Genomic DNA, 15,798 nt, shown 5'->3' with positions numbered 1-15,798 from the left:
CAAGTCAAGTTGCTTTTTCGAAGTATGAGGCATGATTACGTCATTGCAAATTGCTAGCTGTTGGAAAGACAGATTGAGTGGTCATTGATTCCGAAGCGATGAAGGAATAAAGAGTTACATATACATGCAAGAAGACGCAGTATCGGTCACATATACGTAGAACTGTTAAACTACGTAATTACATAGACTCAGTTTATAGTTACCAGCCAAAATAGAGAATAGAGAAACGACTTGATAAGATGCAATATAATACCTATTTACAAATAGATATGACACAATTCGAGCATGTGCCAATGTTTAAGAGCTATAGAAACTATATTATAATTCAATTTCAATAAAACAAGAGGTTTGGTTAAGGTAAGAACAGAGAACAGAAGTAAACACTTTGCTACTTTATTACTTTTACTACTAGAGTTACGACAACGTAAGCTGTAAAGCTTCTATCATTTCGTTTGCGGTCGATTGATTTGCGAGAGAATAATCGAGGGTCAGCGTAACAAACGATCATTGAATGATTGGCCGCCCTCGCGGGTTACACCAGCGTTTCGCGAATATTCCGAATATATGCAAGATATAGTGATTTTTATCGACACCGATTACTTGATGACTTGAAATTGACTCGTGAATTTTGCTCCGAGTCACGAGTCAATCCACATTTCTGATACGCCGAGTCAAGCCAAGTCAAGTCATTTTAGCAAAGTGACTCGAGTCAAGTCAAGTCATGCGAAAAAGTTCACTCGAGTCATCCCAACGCTGCCGCCTAGTACTTAATTTTCCTATATCTTGCCCGCCGACTGGAAAAGTTGCCCGCCCCTGCACTAGATGTTTCAGGAGGACTTGACCTTGAGTGACCCCAGTTGGGTCAAGTGAAATCAAGTCGAATTTTCGAAGTACTATTGACGCTTTAAGCCATAGCATTTCGCCAGATGATTGAAATACTGATTGACATTCTACTCAATTACAAGTATATTTATTTCGAAGTGTACTTCAAATGAAAGTAGAATTGAAAAGTACGAAAATTCTCTAGTATACTTCCGAAAAGTAAATTTCGTCGAGAGATCGCATACTTCGATCAATTAATCAGAGGTGACCATATCTGCAATTGGAGTTACAGGATTAATCTTTGCTCAATGACAGATTAAACTGTATATATATTGAAAATAATAAGGATTCATTTTTACTTGGGTAAGATAGTGCAGCTCACTTTCGTTAGCGTTATGCAAATGAGTTAAATGAAAAATATGTTACTTTTTGCAAGGTATATAAGGTCTGTATGAGTTCACGCGACCAAAGAATGTAGGCGTTCTGATGACACTACTCTCAAATCCATGACTAATTGTTCTGTAATACTACAAACCGGCATTTAGTTGTCCCCATGCAAGCACACTTAAGACCATACGCACGATGTCTATTTAGATTAATGGCAGTCATATCACATATACACCGCTTTACGTGATTCATGTAGTTTCGCTGAAATAGTATCGGCTACTTCCTGGTTCAGGTTGATACTTTGCACAAAATCGGAAATGGATAATGTCAGTGAATTCATACTAGACGCCAGTGTAGGAGGTATCATATCACGAGGGCCGTAAGCAAATAAGATATTGTTTAAAATTAAGGACTAAATTTGTTTTGCGAATAATTGCATGTATGCGGATATGACGTCACTTGCCTAGATCAGAGTACATAATGGTTACGGTATTATAGATTATGCAATGTCGTGTTGAAATGTATTACGCCACGTCGCGTGTGCAGGGTTGGTGAATGACGGAGATAGTCTGCAAAGTTCTACAATTATTTTGCAGCTCCCGGTCTGCGGGTTCGTAGTTGATACTCGTTAATGAATAAGATAGGCCTGATTCTCATAAAAAGTACGGTAACCTGCAATATTGGCCATATAAAACTGGATATCTCAAAATCCTCAATTCCGATAGCCTTATGTATCCCAGTCTTCAAAATCGGAGACACTTGAGGAGTTCATATAGTTTATACATCACGACAGGGGCGTGACAAAATATAATAACTGTACCTGGCTGATTCGATTGCCTGTCGACGTATTGAGCACCAAGTCGTTATTCGAGTAGCATTTATTATGACGTCATAATATTAACCATCAATAAAGCATTTGAAATACGAAGGGTTTTGCGTCAAGCAAATAATTGTAGTTAGTTACCACGTCACTTGAACTAATTTTGTGTTTTGCATGCTGTGATACAAGAAACCGGGGATGCAAGGCTCCCGCGATGGGAAAATATCACAACGTGTTTTCTCAACTATAATCATCACGTATTACCCATCAGAGAGCAGCTTATCAGTCAGCAAATAATTAGTTCAAAAAGCAATCATTGTATCAATGTGATACACCTTGTTGTAGGGAAGCAAGCGGACGGTTTCCATTGGCAACGAAATACATTAATAATGATGTAACTTCAGTTAGCTTAATATTCGTTTGTTGCAGCCATTCATTTTTATATCGATTGTACACTGGAAATCCAGATGATTAACGATATCTCCATATATACTCCCCCCTCCTTTGTGGACAATCAATAGATTTTTCACACGCGGAAAGTTTCGAGGGGACAGTGTTAACTTCTTGTCAGTTTATTCTGTTTCCCTGTTCGTCAATTGTATTGTGAAAAGTACTTTACTTGCAAATTATATTACCATCCTTTGAACGTGGCTATATTAATTAAGTCGACTAATTTACAGCTAATCCGTATCATATATTTTTTCGTAAACTGGCGATGTCTACATCCAAACCCTACCATAAGCCCTTGTCAAGATGTAAACGGATAGAAAAATCATCCATGAACCTTCGGGCATGCCTTAAACACGATTTTTGGTCATGTCGGAGTGACGAAATTGACCACCGTAAATAATATTAATTAAAAAATGGCCAAAATTTTCTATTTGGAAGATATCGGCATCTACTGGTTGGAATTGTAATCAAATTTGGTGCGTGTCGTTTTTAGGCTGGCTGACGATTACATAACGTAGCGAGAGAGATTTGGAAAAAAAGTTATTTTTGAACAGCCCTAGTGTACATCACATGAATTAGGTACTATGATCAAAATTATGGCACTGCTATTGTTTGGAATGATTTGCGTGAGAGGTCAACAACAAGCTGATCAGACACCGGACACTGTTTGGCATATCCAATGCAATACTACGGGTGAGTTAATTCTTATTTGTACTTATAGTCATCTGTTGTTCCAATTCATGATCTATGGAATTGAATCAGTAAAACGAAATGAACCATATTTTCCACAAATTAAGTCCGAAATGTTTCGTGTTCGAATGAACGTGACCAATTTCCAGCTACTCATCAAGATATATTTTCTTTGTGTTAGTTAGCAATGTTTTAATTCAAAAGCTATCACAAGTCCATCTTAAGTTAAATATTTGTGTAAAATCCATTACTCTCCCCACTGGCAAGTCTGGAACATCGTTAAATCTTCCACAGTACATACCATTACTTCATAAAACAAGTAATTAAAATTTCAAATAGTAATAACTTCATATGTAATGGTTCGAATCGAGCAAAATTAGGTGTGCAGAGTTGTTAGGCAACCTAGCAATTTCCCCTAGCCAGTGAAATTTGAAAAAATGTTGTCTCGCACAACCTTTCAGCAGACACATTTCTATATAATTTTTGACTTTTAACCTTTTTCTGATGCACGAGTTACCGTTTCACTATACGATGTAATTGTCCATCTCAACACTTCTAATTGTTTCTGTCTAGTAGTCAAATTCTACTTTTTATGTATGAAGATTTGTGCGAATCACTGAAAGCTTCGCGATCCCGAAATCGTCAGACTTTATAAAATCTTCGATGTCAATTCGTGCAGGAAAGTCTGACGCCTTCTTACCCGTTTCGGTAAAGTTTATAAAATCTTAAACCTGATTCCTGTCATTGAGTTATTTAGCACTGCGTTAAAATAACTTATTCTAAGTGTTACTCATTTTGTGCTGAAAACGGTTTTTCAATGTGGATAAGGTCATACGCTTGATTTAGTCTATCTATCTATACTATCATTAGGACTTTTCGCTACGAACCGAAGTGAGCAATGAATTATTTACGCACACATGATTCATCTGGGTCCTCTGTGGCATCACGCTTCAATCAGTCATTATTTACTAACCCAGTTTCCGTAAGATTTACAGATAAGATACTGAAAGGACAGATTGGCAAGGTATGGTTTTCCAGAAGCACAATTACATCGAAGCTTGAATGCTTCGTTCGAAGTATTATGACATGAAAATTTCAGAATACAAACACATTTGCTGATAATCCCTCTATTCGTATGTACGGTGAGTAAGGAAGGGTCTTGTTCGTGGAAGTAGTAATTATACTGAACTTCTTTGTGAACTCGAATGCGAGTCTGTTACGTCCCGTCGCTAATCAGCAACACCACATGTCTATTGGGTTAATGTACATCAGTCGCTCATATATGTGGATGTACTGAAGTCCATATATTGGATATGCACATTCACTGAACACTTCTTAACTGGAAAAATTCAACTCTAAACAAATGGTAGTAGTGAGGGAAAGCAATTTTGTTGCAGGCCAATCAGAGAGCGCCACGTCATCCTAATTGCCACGCCCATTTTCATACCCTAAGGGTGCATTCATCTGCTACGTCATCTGTGCCACATCATCAAGCGCCACGCCTATAGTGCCACATCATCCATCCATTGCTATATCATCGCTGCATTGATTGCCGCATCTTGATGCTTTTCTCAGATATTCCATTATGTGTATTTAGGACTAATGTCATCCCTCCATATTTTTTAAACTTGATTTTATGTGTACAAGTTACGGTATCTCGGCGTCTTATAACGTAATAATGTAAGCTGCGTCAGGTGCTGCTATAATGTTAGGAGCGAATATAGTAGAAAGTCCACGTCTGGACACCTGTAAGCAGGTGCGCATACTGCCGTAGTAAAACGCATAACAGATTTCCCGCAAAAGTCGATATTGCTTTGTGATGATGTTGATGTTGTTAGAGTATGTATGTGCACGAAGACTGCGATATCGTACGGATAAATGCATCATCACTAATTAATTACTTAAATGCGACTTGATAATAATAATCCCTAGAATAATATAAAATGCGATTTTGAGTGCAGACAGATCGTGGTTTCGATTTCCGTGGTCTCCACATTTTAAGCCTTATTATCAGCTCGCAGTATAACCGCTACATGTATAATGTTTGCATGTCGAGTATAAGGGTATTTAACTCAGCACTAAGATGCCAACGGGCTAGCCGCAGGGGTCCGGTCCTCGTCGCCATAATTAAACGAACACCTTCGCCGCAGGTACGCGATCCCCGACGTTATAATGATAGGGACAAATTAGCCGCATGAAAGCGAGTCTAATGAATATAACGACAGACAACAAGTTAGTTGAAAAGTAAAACTAATCGTGACCGATGCAAGACGGCGTGAAACAGCGCTTTCGCTCGATTCTTGTAGTGACCACATTTCATACAATTCAGTCCTTTTCATGTCACTAGAATAAGGGTGATTAAACCGTCAGTGAAACGCCGCCGACGTCTTATAACGATCATTATTTTTATAAGCCGAGAAATGTACCTTCGCGCAATTTTTACAGGCGGTCTCACACACTTTGCTGCGTCTGAAGTAAAATTTCAGCATCGTTGTTTGCTATAAGCCGGGAAATTAGAGTCGCTGCTTCGCACCATTTTACAGGCAGTCTCAGACACTTTGCTGCATCCGAGCTTCATACTAATACATGCATAATTTTTGCATGACGAGAATACGGGTAATACGGTCAATAATTGCCGGAGGCGAGTCATTTAAACCTTGTTGCTAGATAATACCGCTTTCGGCTACAACAAAGTTGCCCTGCAACAAAAAATAGAAGCCCTAATGATCATGCAGAGGAAAGTTCAATTATACATCGAATTATTCGAATAGACTATCTACATTGTGTAGGTATGAAGTGAAATAGAACGGAGTTTACGCAAAAGTTGCTATTGATCATAGACCAAGCTTGCTTTCAGAGCTGGAAACTAAATGCATATGAAAATTCACCTAGGTTTTCCCCACACGCATCAAATGTAGGCCTACTCAAGTGTTTATGTGGTGGCGAATAGTTCGAAGGTTTTTGGCATGCAAGGGCGTCACATAGAATTGTGGAGTTTTTTGTAAACTATAATCCAGTGATCGATTTTCAATCACTATATTTTTCATTAATATAAACTAAGTTACTGTTAGTAGGCAAACCCTAGGAAAGTATCCTCTGATAAAAGCAGGAGTATATTTGTTATCCGTGAAATAAATAGATGGTGCGCAATATGAGCGGTGCTGCGATGACTGACAAATACTTTGAATTAATGTATAAAAGTAGCGATTTCGAACTACGTAAAAAGTTAGTCCAGCTCACGCAAGCGACAATTTGCGCGTTCTGAAGCCGTAAATTTACTCAACAGCATTGAGATAGCCCTGATTTAAAGAAATTTCATCACACATCTAATGATGGAGCACCTTCAAAACTAACGCAGTCGAATACCGACTTTTACGCATATCTGTTTTGCATGAACATAGCGTATACCTAAACATAGTCAATTTTAATAACGGAATTACCATGCTAATAATCAAATCCCCAGCCTGAAACTTGGTACGCGGTCGAAGGACATTATGAAAATACACCATACCAAACTTCGTCAGACATTTCATGATGTAACACCTTTAAAACTAACGCAGTTCTCTACAGACTTTTGCGTAAATCTGTTTTTCGGTATGCGACCGATGCATTAATGACTTTAATACTATGTACTTTAAATTATCCACACCTATGAGTCGAAATGTTGTTAAACACGAAAACCAGATATGCGTAAAAGTCGGTATTCGACTGCGATAGTTTCAAAGGTGTTCCATCATTAGATGTGTGATGAAATTTAGCATGGTGCATTGCCATAAGGCTCTACAACTACGTATCAAGTTTAGAGTTGGTATTCAATGTTAAGCATGGTAATTCCGTTATTAAAGTTGGCTATGTATGGGTACGTGCTATACGCTCCCGCAAAACAGATGTACGCAAAAAGTCGATGTAGAGCCGCGTTAGTTTTAAAGTTGTTCCATCATGAAATGTGTGATGGGATTTGGTATGGTGCATTTTTATAATGTCCTATAACCGCGTACCAACTTTCAAGGTGGGAATTCAATGTTTAACACGATAATTCTGCTATTGAAATTGAGTATGTATAGGTATATGCTATGTTCACGCAAAACAGATATGCGTAAAAGTCGGTATTCGACTGCGTTAGTTTCAAAGGTGTTCCTTCATTAGATGTGTGATGAAATTTAGCATGGTGCAACAAAAGTCTGTATCGAACTGCTTTGGTTTTAAAGGTGTTACATCATGAAATGTCTGACGAAATTCGGTATGGTGCATTGTTATTATGTCCTACAACTGTGTACTAACGTTCAAGGTGAGAATTTAATGTTTAGCATGCTAATTCTGTTATTGAAATTGACTATGTATGGGTATATGCTATGTTCACGAAAATCAGATATGCGTAAAAGTCGGTAATCGACTGCGATAGTTTCAAAGGTGTTCCATCATTAGATGTGTGATGAAATTTAATATGGTGCATTGCCATAAGGCTCTACAACTACGTATCAAGTTTAGAGTTGTAATTTTATTAAAAAATAAAAAATAAAAACGAACCCCACACTCAGTACTTTTCATGGGGATTAATATTTTTAGAGTCAAGTATAGCGTATCGAGACTTCATGAAACTTACTTTGAAATAGTTACTTCTACCCTAATTTAAAACGTTTCTCAGATATCGTGACATTGGAACTGGGTTGGCCGAGTGGTTAAGGCGTTGAACTCAAGCTTCAATGAACAGGCGTTCACGTGGGTTCGAACCCCACACCCAGTACGTCTTATGGGGATTAGGATTTTTTGGATTCAAATTTTTCGCTATTTTTTCATGGTCATAAGTCATTCTGGACCGCGAAATTGTGTAGCATATACTAATTTACGATAGCGCATTTGTAATTCGTGCAAATACAGTAATATCATAGTTCTTGTAACAAATTTGTATGCGCACAATATATGTTTATCATAAGTCCCACACATTCATGATTTCGTCCTAGTTTGAGTTTTAGAAAATATTATACCCACATCGCGACATCTTTCAAAAACAAAACGATGGTCAATGCTTGAGAGAGCAAATTTGCTATTTTTCATTGCCATAAGTCATTCTTAATCGCGAAAACGCTTCGTCGCATGAACACGACTCTAATGGACATAACGAAATGAAAATTTTGTCAAGTAGATCGTTTTCGGTATGCTAAATTTGATGTTGTTCCATACCGAATAGCACTCGTCAAGGTTATACAAGCATAACCCTAAACTACTCTTTACTTCAAAAAATATAAAGTTAATAAAGTAAGCAGGTTTGTATGAGAACTCGTTAAATAGAACTAAAAGTAGTCTAGAAACATAACTACTTATCAAGTAGAAGTTTTTAAAGTATTAACGCAGTTCTATAGCAACTTTTACCTAAATCTGTCTTCGGTAGAGTGTAAATATACATAGTCAGCTTTAATAACAGAATTACCATGCTAATATGTGACTCCTCCCCTTTAAACTTGGTACGTAGTTGTAGGACATTGTGATTATGCAGCATACGAAATTTTCTTACGCGTTTCATAATGGAACAACTTTAAAACTAACGCGGCTCTACATCGACATTTTGCGTACATCTGTTTTGTGGGGACGTATAGTACGTACCCATACATAACCAACTTTAATAACGGAATTACCATGCTTAACATTGAATCCCAACTCTAAACTTGATACGTAGTTGTAGGACATTATGGCAATGCACCATGCTAGATTTCATCACACATCTAAGGATGGAACACCTTTGAAACTATCGCAGTCGAATACCGACTTTTACGCATATCTGTTTTTCGTGAACACAGCCTATACCAATACATAGTCAATTTTAATACCAGAATTAGTATGCTAAACATTAAATTCTCACCTTGAACGTTGGTACGCAGTTGTAGGACATAATAAGAATGCACCATACCAAATTTCGTCAGACATTTCATGATGTAACACCTTTAAAACCAATGCAGTTCTATACAGACTTTTGGCTAAGTCTGTTTTTCCGTAGCGTAGCACGTACCTATGCATAGTCAACTTTAATAACGGAATTACCATGTTAATATTCGACTTCCAACCTTGAAACTAGCTACACCGTTGTAAGACATTATGACAATGCACCATGTCAAATTTTGTTACGCATTTCATGATTGAACAACTTTAAAACTAATCCATGCAGTTCCATGCCGACTTTTGCAGGGGGGCGTAGCACGTACCTATGCATACTCAACTTTAATAACGGAATTACCGACCTTAACATTGAATGCGCAACTTGAAGATTGGTTCACAGGTGTAGGACATTATGACAATGGAACATACCACTGCGCTAACTTTCAGAATTGTTAAGTATAGTACTCGCACTTTGTGAGAATACCCAAGTAGCTTTTTTGCCTACATGCACCAAATACTCTCAAGTCCTTATGATATTGGAGTACATCAACTTCATGATAGCTAGAGTATTGAACAGAAATAGACCTAGAGTACTAACGTTTTACTTACTCGGAAATGACTACTTCTACCTTATTTTAAAGGATACCTCGTTCGAAGCGAAATTTATGTGGTTTTGGATAATATCCAAGATGTAGGCTCACTTTGAAGGGTACTTCCTAAAACTCAAATATTGCGCAAAAGTACAAAAGTAACTAATATAGATGGTTATTTTTGTAGATTACTTACCCTCTACTCAAGAGGTTTTTCAGGTGGAACTACCTACTTTTAGGACTGTGTATGTCAAAGTAGTTTGAGCTTACGTTTATATCACCTTGACAAGTGACATTATCACACATGAAAATGATATTATCGCGTAATACCAGAAGTTAACACACGTTAATGTTTTTCGGAATTCACTAGAAATTGGTTACTAAGAGAAGTATATCCTTGTGTACACAATAGCGGAGAGAATATTTAAAATGTAGTAAGCAGGCCGATGGGTATTCATTGAGTTGTATAAGCATAAAAAACATTCCCGCGCGCTCCTAAACCCAACCCTACCTAACCCTACCACCTGATCCTAAGTCGGCATGGAACTGCATGGATTAGTTTTAAAGTTGTTCAATCATGAAATGCGTAACAAAATTTGACATGGTGCATTGTCATAATGTCTTACAACGGTGTAGCTAGTTTCAAGGTTGGAAGTCGAATATTAACATGGTAATTCCGTTATTAAAGTTGACTATGCATAGGTACGTGCTACGCTACGGAAAAACAGACTTAGCCAAAAGTCTGTATAGAACTGCATTGGTTTTAAAGGTGTTACATCATGAAATGTCTGACGAAATTTGGTATGGTGCATTCTTATTATGTCCTACAACTGCGTACCAACGTTCAAGGTGAGAATTTAATGTTTAGCATACTAATTCTGGTATTAAAATTGACTATGTATTGGTATAGGCTGTGTTCACGAAAAACAGATATGCGTAAAAGTCGGTATTCGACTGCGATAGTTTCAAAGGTGTTCCATCCTTAGATGTGTGATGAAATCTAGCATGGTGCATTGCCATAATGTCCTACAACTACGTATCAAGTTTAGAGTTGGGATTCAATGTTAAGCATGGTAATTCCGTTATTAAAGTTGGTTATGTATGGGTACGTACTATACGTCCCCACAAAACAGATGTACGCAAAATGTCGATGTAGAGCCGCGTTAGTTTTAAAGTTGTTCCATTATGAAACGCGTAAGAAAATTTCGTATGCTGCATAATCACAATGTCCTACAACTACGTACCAAGTTTAAAGGGGAGGAGTCACATATTAGCATGGTAATTCTGTTATTAAAGCTGACTATGTATATGTACATGTACACGCTACCGAAAACAGATGTAGGCAAAAGTTGCTATAGAACTGGGTTAGTTTTACAGTTATTCCATCATGAAGTGTAAATGTGTGATGCAATTTGGTATGCTGCATAATCACAATGCCCTGGAGCTCATTTAGATACGTTTTTAATGTAGTTACACCTTCTAGTTGTTTTGATGTTTAAGAAAAAATCATTCGATAACTCGACACAACTAGTTAACACGCGTTGATGTAACTTTCCTCATTTGTATGCATAGCCTACGCGAAATTGATTACCGAATTTTTCGATTAGTATATATTCTGTATTTTATTTAAAACTGAAACTGTTAAGTACTACTTAAAGTGTTATAAAATGTGAAAAAGTGTACCAGTAGAATTATTATTATGTCATGAATAAGTAGTTTATAAATTCATACGATTTTTTCTTGTTGCGTTCCGGGGATTTGCATAAGTTTCATCTACATCGTACAATGTGTTTACGCGGTCCAGAATGACTTATGGCGATGAAAAATAGCAAAAATGGTCTATTAAGCATTGAGCACGGTTCAAGAACTATGATATTCCTGTACTTGCACAAGTTACAAACGCGCTATCCTAAATTGGTATATACTACTAAAATACAAACTCGGACGAAATCATGAATGCGTAGGACTTACCTTAAACATGTATTGTGTACAAATAACTTTTTACAACAACTATAAAATTCCACTCCAGGCGCTGCGGCCTAGCTCAAGCGAACAAGTATTTCGGACTTTGGGAGTCAATTTGTCTTTCTTATGGTAAATTAACATAGGGGGAATTAATCAGAAAATTTTGTAGAGTACCGTAGGCATCGATACATTGAGTGAAATAGGCTTCCTTAAATTAAAACGAGCAGAATAAATCGAAACAATTTGCAGACTACCGTAGGCTTCAAGACATGGCTCAGGCTGAGATCATAGTCTAATAACGAGGGCTTCAAGTGGGATGTTATAGGAAGCAAGAAGAATCGTTGTAAAAGTGTTGAAACCAGGGGTATGCTCGTATAACCTTGACGAGTGCTATTCGGTATGGAACAATATCAAAATTAGCATACTGAAAAAGATCTGCTTGACAAAATTTTCATTTCGTTATGTCCATTAGAGTCGTGTTCATGCGACGAATTTGTCCGACTTACTTGCCTGAGTTACAAGCTACATAATAATGAATACTCCGCAATGTAAAATTAGTATACACCATACAAAATCCGGATTGTCAAAGTCTTTAATGTAGCGGAATGGTGTAGTTTTCTAACTACTTTACAAATTCATACGGTTTTTCTTGGTGCGTTCCAGGATAAATGCAATTTTTCGCGCTTTTTTATTTTTATTTTTTCATTAAAATTGGAGCTATACTGTATATTATTTATCGCCTATATTTAAATTCGGTGTGGTAATGCGTTGAGGTTGAAGCTAAAACATCCTATTTCATGCGGCCAAGAAGACTAGCACCGCGTAGCCGAATTTAGCATACCGAAAAATATCTACTTTACAAAATTTTCATTTCTTTATGTCCATTAGAGTCGTTTTCAAGCGACGAATTTGTCCGACTTACTTGCATGAATTACAAGCTACATAATACAAGTAGTTAACACGCGTTGATGTAACGTTCCTCATTTGTATGCATAGCCTACGCGAAATTGATTACCGAATTTTTCGATTAGTTTATATTCTGAATTTTATTTAAAACTGAAACTCTTAAGTACTACTAAAAGTGTTATAAAATGTGAAAAAGTGTACAAGTAGAATTAATATTATGTCATGAATAAGTAGTTTACAAATTCATACGATTTTTCTTGTTGTGTTCCGGAATAAAATGTAATTTTTCGTTCTTTTTTTCTTATTTTTTATTAAAATTAGTATTCATTTTACAGTAATTCCGTTATTAAAGTTTGCTATGTATGGGTACGTACTATACGCCCCCGCAAAACAAGCTCCCACAAAACAGATGTACGCAAAAAGTCGATGTAGAGCCGCGTTAGTTTTAAAGTTGTTCCATCATGAAATGTGTGATGGGATTTGGTATGGCGCATTGTTATAGTCTCCTATAACCGCGTACCAACTTTCACGGTGAGAATTCAATGTTTAACACGGCAATTCTGCTATTAAAATTGACTATGTTTAGGTATATGCTATGTTCACGCAAAACAGATATGCGTTAGTTTTAAAGGTGTTCCATCATTGGATATGTGATGAAATTTAGCATGGTGCATTGCCATAATGTCCCACAACTACGTATCAAGTTTAGAGTTGGGATTCAATGTTAAGCACGGTAATTCCGTTATTAAAGTTGACTATGTATAGGTACGTGCTATACGCCCGCCGCAAAACAGCTGTAGGCAAAAAGTCGATGTAGAGCCGCGTTAGTTTTAAAGTTGTTCCATTATGAAATGCGTGAGGAAATTTGGTATGCCGCATCATCACAATGTCCTACAACTACGTATCAAGCTTCAAGGTGGGGGAGTCACATATTAGCATGGTAATTCTGTTATTAAAGCTGACTATGTATATTTACACTCTACCGAAGACAGATTTAGGTAAAAGTTGCTATAGAACTGCGTTAATACTTTAAAAACTTCTACTTGATAAGTAGTTATGTTTCTAGACTACTTTTAGTTCTATTTAACGAGTTCTCATACAAACCTGCTTACTTTAATAACTTTATATTTTTTGAAGTAAAGAGTAGTTTAGGGTTATGCTTGTATAACCTTGACGAGTGCTATTCGGTATGGAACAACATCAAATTTAGCATACCGAAAACGATCTACTTGACAAAATTTTCATTTCGTTATGTCATTTAGAGTCGTGTTCATGCGACGAAGCGTTTTCGCGATTGAGAATGACTTATGGCAATGAAAAATAGCAAATTTGCTCTCTCAAGCATTGACCATCGTTTTGTTTTTGAAAGATGTCGCGATGTGGGTATAATATTTTCTAAAACTCAAACTAGGACGAAATCATGAATGTGTGGGACTTATGATAAACATATATTGTGCGCATACAAATTTGTTACAAGAACTATGATATTACTGTATTTGCACGAATTACAAATGCGCTATCGTAAATTAGTATATGCTACACAATTTCGCGGTCCAGAATGACTTATGACCATGAAAAAATAGCGAAAAATTTGAATCCAAAAAATCCTAATCCCCATAAGACGTACTGGGTGTGGGGTTCGAACCCACGTGAACACCTGTTCATTGAAGCTTAAGTTCAACGCCTTAACCACTCGGCCAACCCAGTTCCATTGTAACGCTATCTGAGAAACGTTTTAAATTAGGGTAGAAGTAACTATTTCAAAGTAAGTTTCATGAAGTCTCGATACGCTATACTTGACTCTAAAAATATTAATCCCCATGAAAAGTACTGAGTGTGGGGTTCGTTTTTATTTTTTATTTTTTAATAAAATTACAACTCTAAACTTGATACGTAGTTGTAGAGCCTTATGGCAATGCACCATATTAAATTTCATCACACATCTAATGATGGAACACCTTTGAAACTATCGCAGTCGATTACCGACTTTTACGCATATCTGATTTTCGTGAACATAGCATATACCCATACATAGTCAATTTCTATAACAGAATTAGCATGCTAAACATTAAATTCTCACCTTGAACGTTAGTACACAGTTGTAGGACATAATAACAATGCACCATACCGAATTTCGTCAGACATTTCATGATGTAACACCTTTAAAACCAAAGCAGTTCGATACAGACTTTTGTTGCACCATGCTAAATTTCATCACACATCTAATGAAGGAACACCTTTGAAACTAACGCAGTCGAATACCGACTTTTACGCATATCTGTTTTGCGTGAACATAGCATATACCTATACATACTCAATTTCAATAGCAGAATTATCGTGTTAAACATTGAATTCCCACCTTGAAAGTTGGTACGCGGTTATAGGACATTATAAAAATGCACCATACCAAATCCCATCACACATTTCATGATGGAACAACTTTAAAACTAACGCGGCTCTACATCGACTTTTTGCGTACATCTGTTTTGCGGGAGCGTATAGCACGTACCCATACATAGCCAACTTTAATAACGGAATTACCATGCTTAACATTGAATACCAACTCTAAACTTGATACGTAGTTGTAGAGCCTTATGGCAATGCACCATGCTAAATTTCATCACACATCTAATGATGGAACACCTTTGAAACTATCGCAGTCGAATACCGACTTTTACGCATATCTGGTTTTCGTGTTTAACAACATTTCGACTCATAGGTGTGGATAATTTAAAGTACATAGTATTAAAGTCATTAATGCATCGGTCGCATACCGAAAAACAGATTTACGCAAAAGTCTGTAGAGAACTGCGTTAGTTTTAAAGGTGTTACATCATGAAATGTCTGACGAAGTTTGGTATGGTGTATTTTCATAATGTCCTTCGACCGCGTACCAAGTTTCAGGCTGGGGACTTGATTATTAGCATGGTAATTCCGTTATTAAAATTGACTATGTTTAGGTATACGCTATGTTCATGCAAAACAGATATGCGTAAAAGTCGGTATTCGACTGCGTTAGTTTTGAAGGTGCTCCATCATTAGATGTGTGATGAAATTTCTTTAAATCAGGGCTATCTCAATGCTGTTGAGTAAATTTACGGCTTCAGAACGCGCAAATTGTCGCTTGCGTGAGCTGGACTAACTTTTTACGTAGTTCGAAATCGCTACTTTTATACATTAATTCAAAGTATTTGTCAGTCATCGCAGCACCGCTCATATTGCGCACCATCTATTTATTTCACGGATAACAAATATACTCCTGCTTTTATCAGAGGATACTTTCCTAGGGTTTGCCTA

At 36.9% G+C, this 15,798-nt stretch overlaps 1 protein-coding gene and 2 non-coding genes across 5 annotated transcripts in view; 2 read left to right on the top strand and 1 right to left on the bottom strand.

The window, feature by feature from the left end:
- The first annotated feature begins 2,587 nt into the window (after positions 1–2,587).
- The window catches only part of LOC145449105 (uncharacterized), a 67,904-nt gene continuing 54,693 nt past the window's right edge, over positions 2,588–15,798 (top strand). The window contains exon 1 of one of the 3 annotated variants that reach the window (XM_080327580.1): positions 2,588–3,172. In XM_080327580.1, the coding sequence (XP_080183706.1) occupies positions 3,064–3,172 (109 nt within the window). In that variant the 5' untranslated portion in view covers positions 2,588–3,063. The remainder of the gene's footprint in view (positions 3,173–15,798) is intronic. The other 2 variants (XM_080327578.1, XM_080327579.1) reach the window with 2 other exon arrangements.
- On the top strand, positions 7,831–7,913 carry Trnal-caa (transfer RNA leucine (anticodon CAA)). The gene has a single exon. It is a non-coding gene; the product is annotated as a tRNA-Leu (tRNA).
- Positions 14,126–14,208, bottom strand: Trnal-uaa (transfer RNA leucine (anticodon UAA)). The gene has a single exon. It is a non-coding gene; the product is annotated as a tRNA-Leu (tRNA).

This window comes from Botryllus schlosseri, chromosome 10, assembly GCF_051294905.1.
Source record: "Botryllus schlosseri isolate E-star chromosome 10, Bs_hap1, whole genome shotgun sequence".
In the NCBI taxonomy this organism is placed as follows: domain Eukaryota; kingdom Metazoa; phylum Chordata; class Ascidiacea; order Stolidobranchia; family Styelidae; genus Botryllus; species Botryllus schlosseri.
The sequence above is the reverse complement of the archived record's forward strand: the minus strand, read 5'-3'. Positions and strand labels throughout refer to the sequence as shown.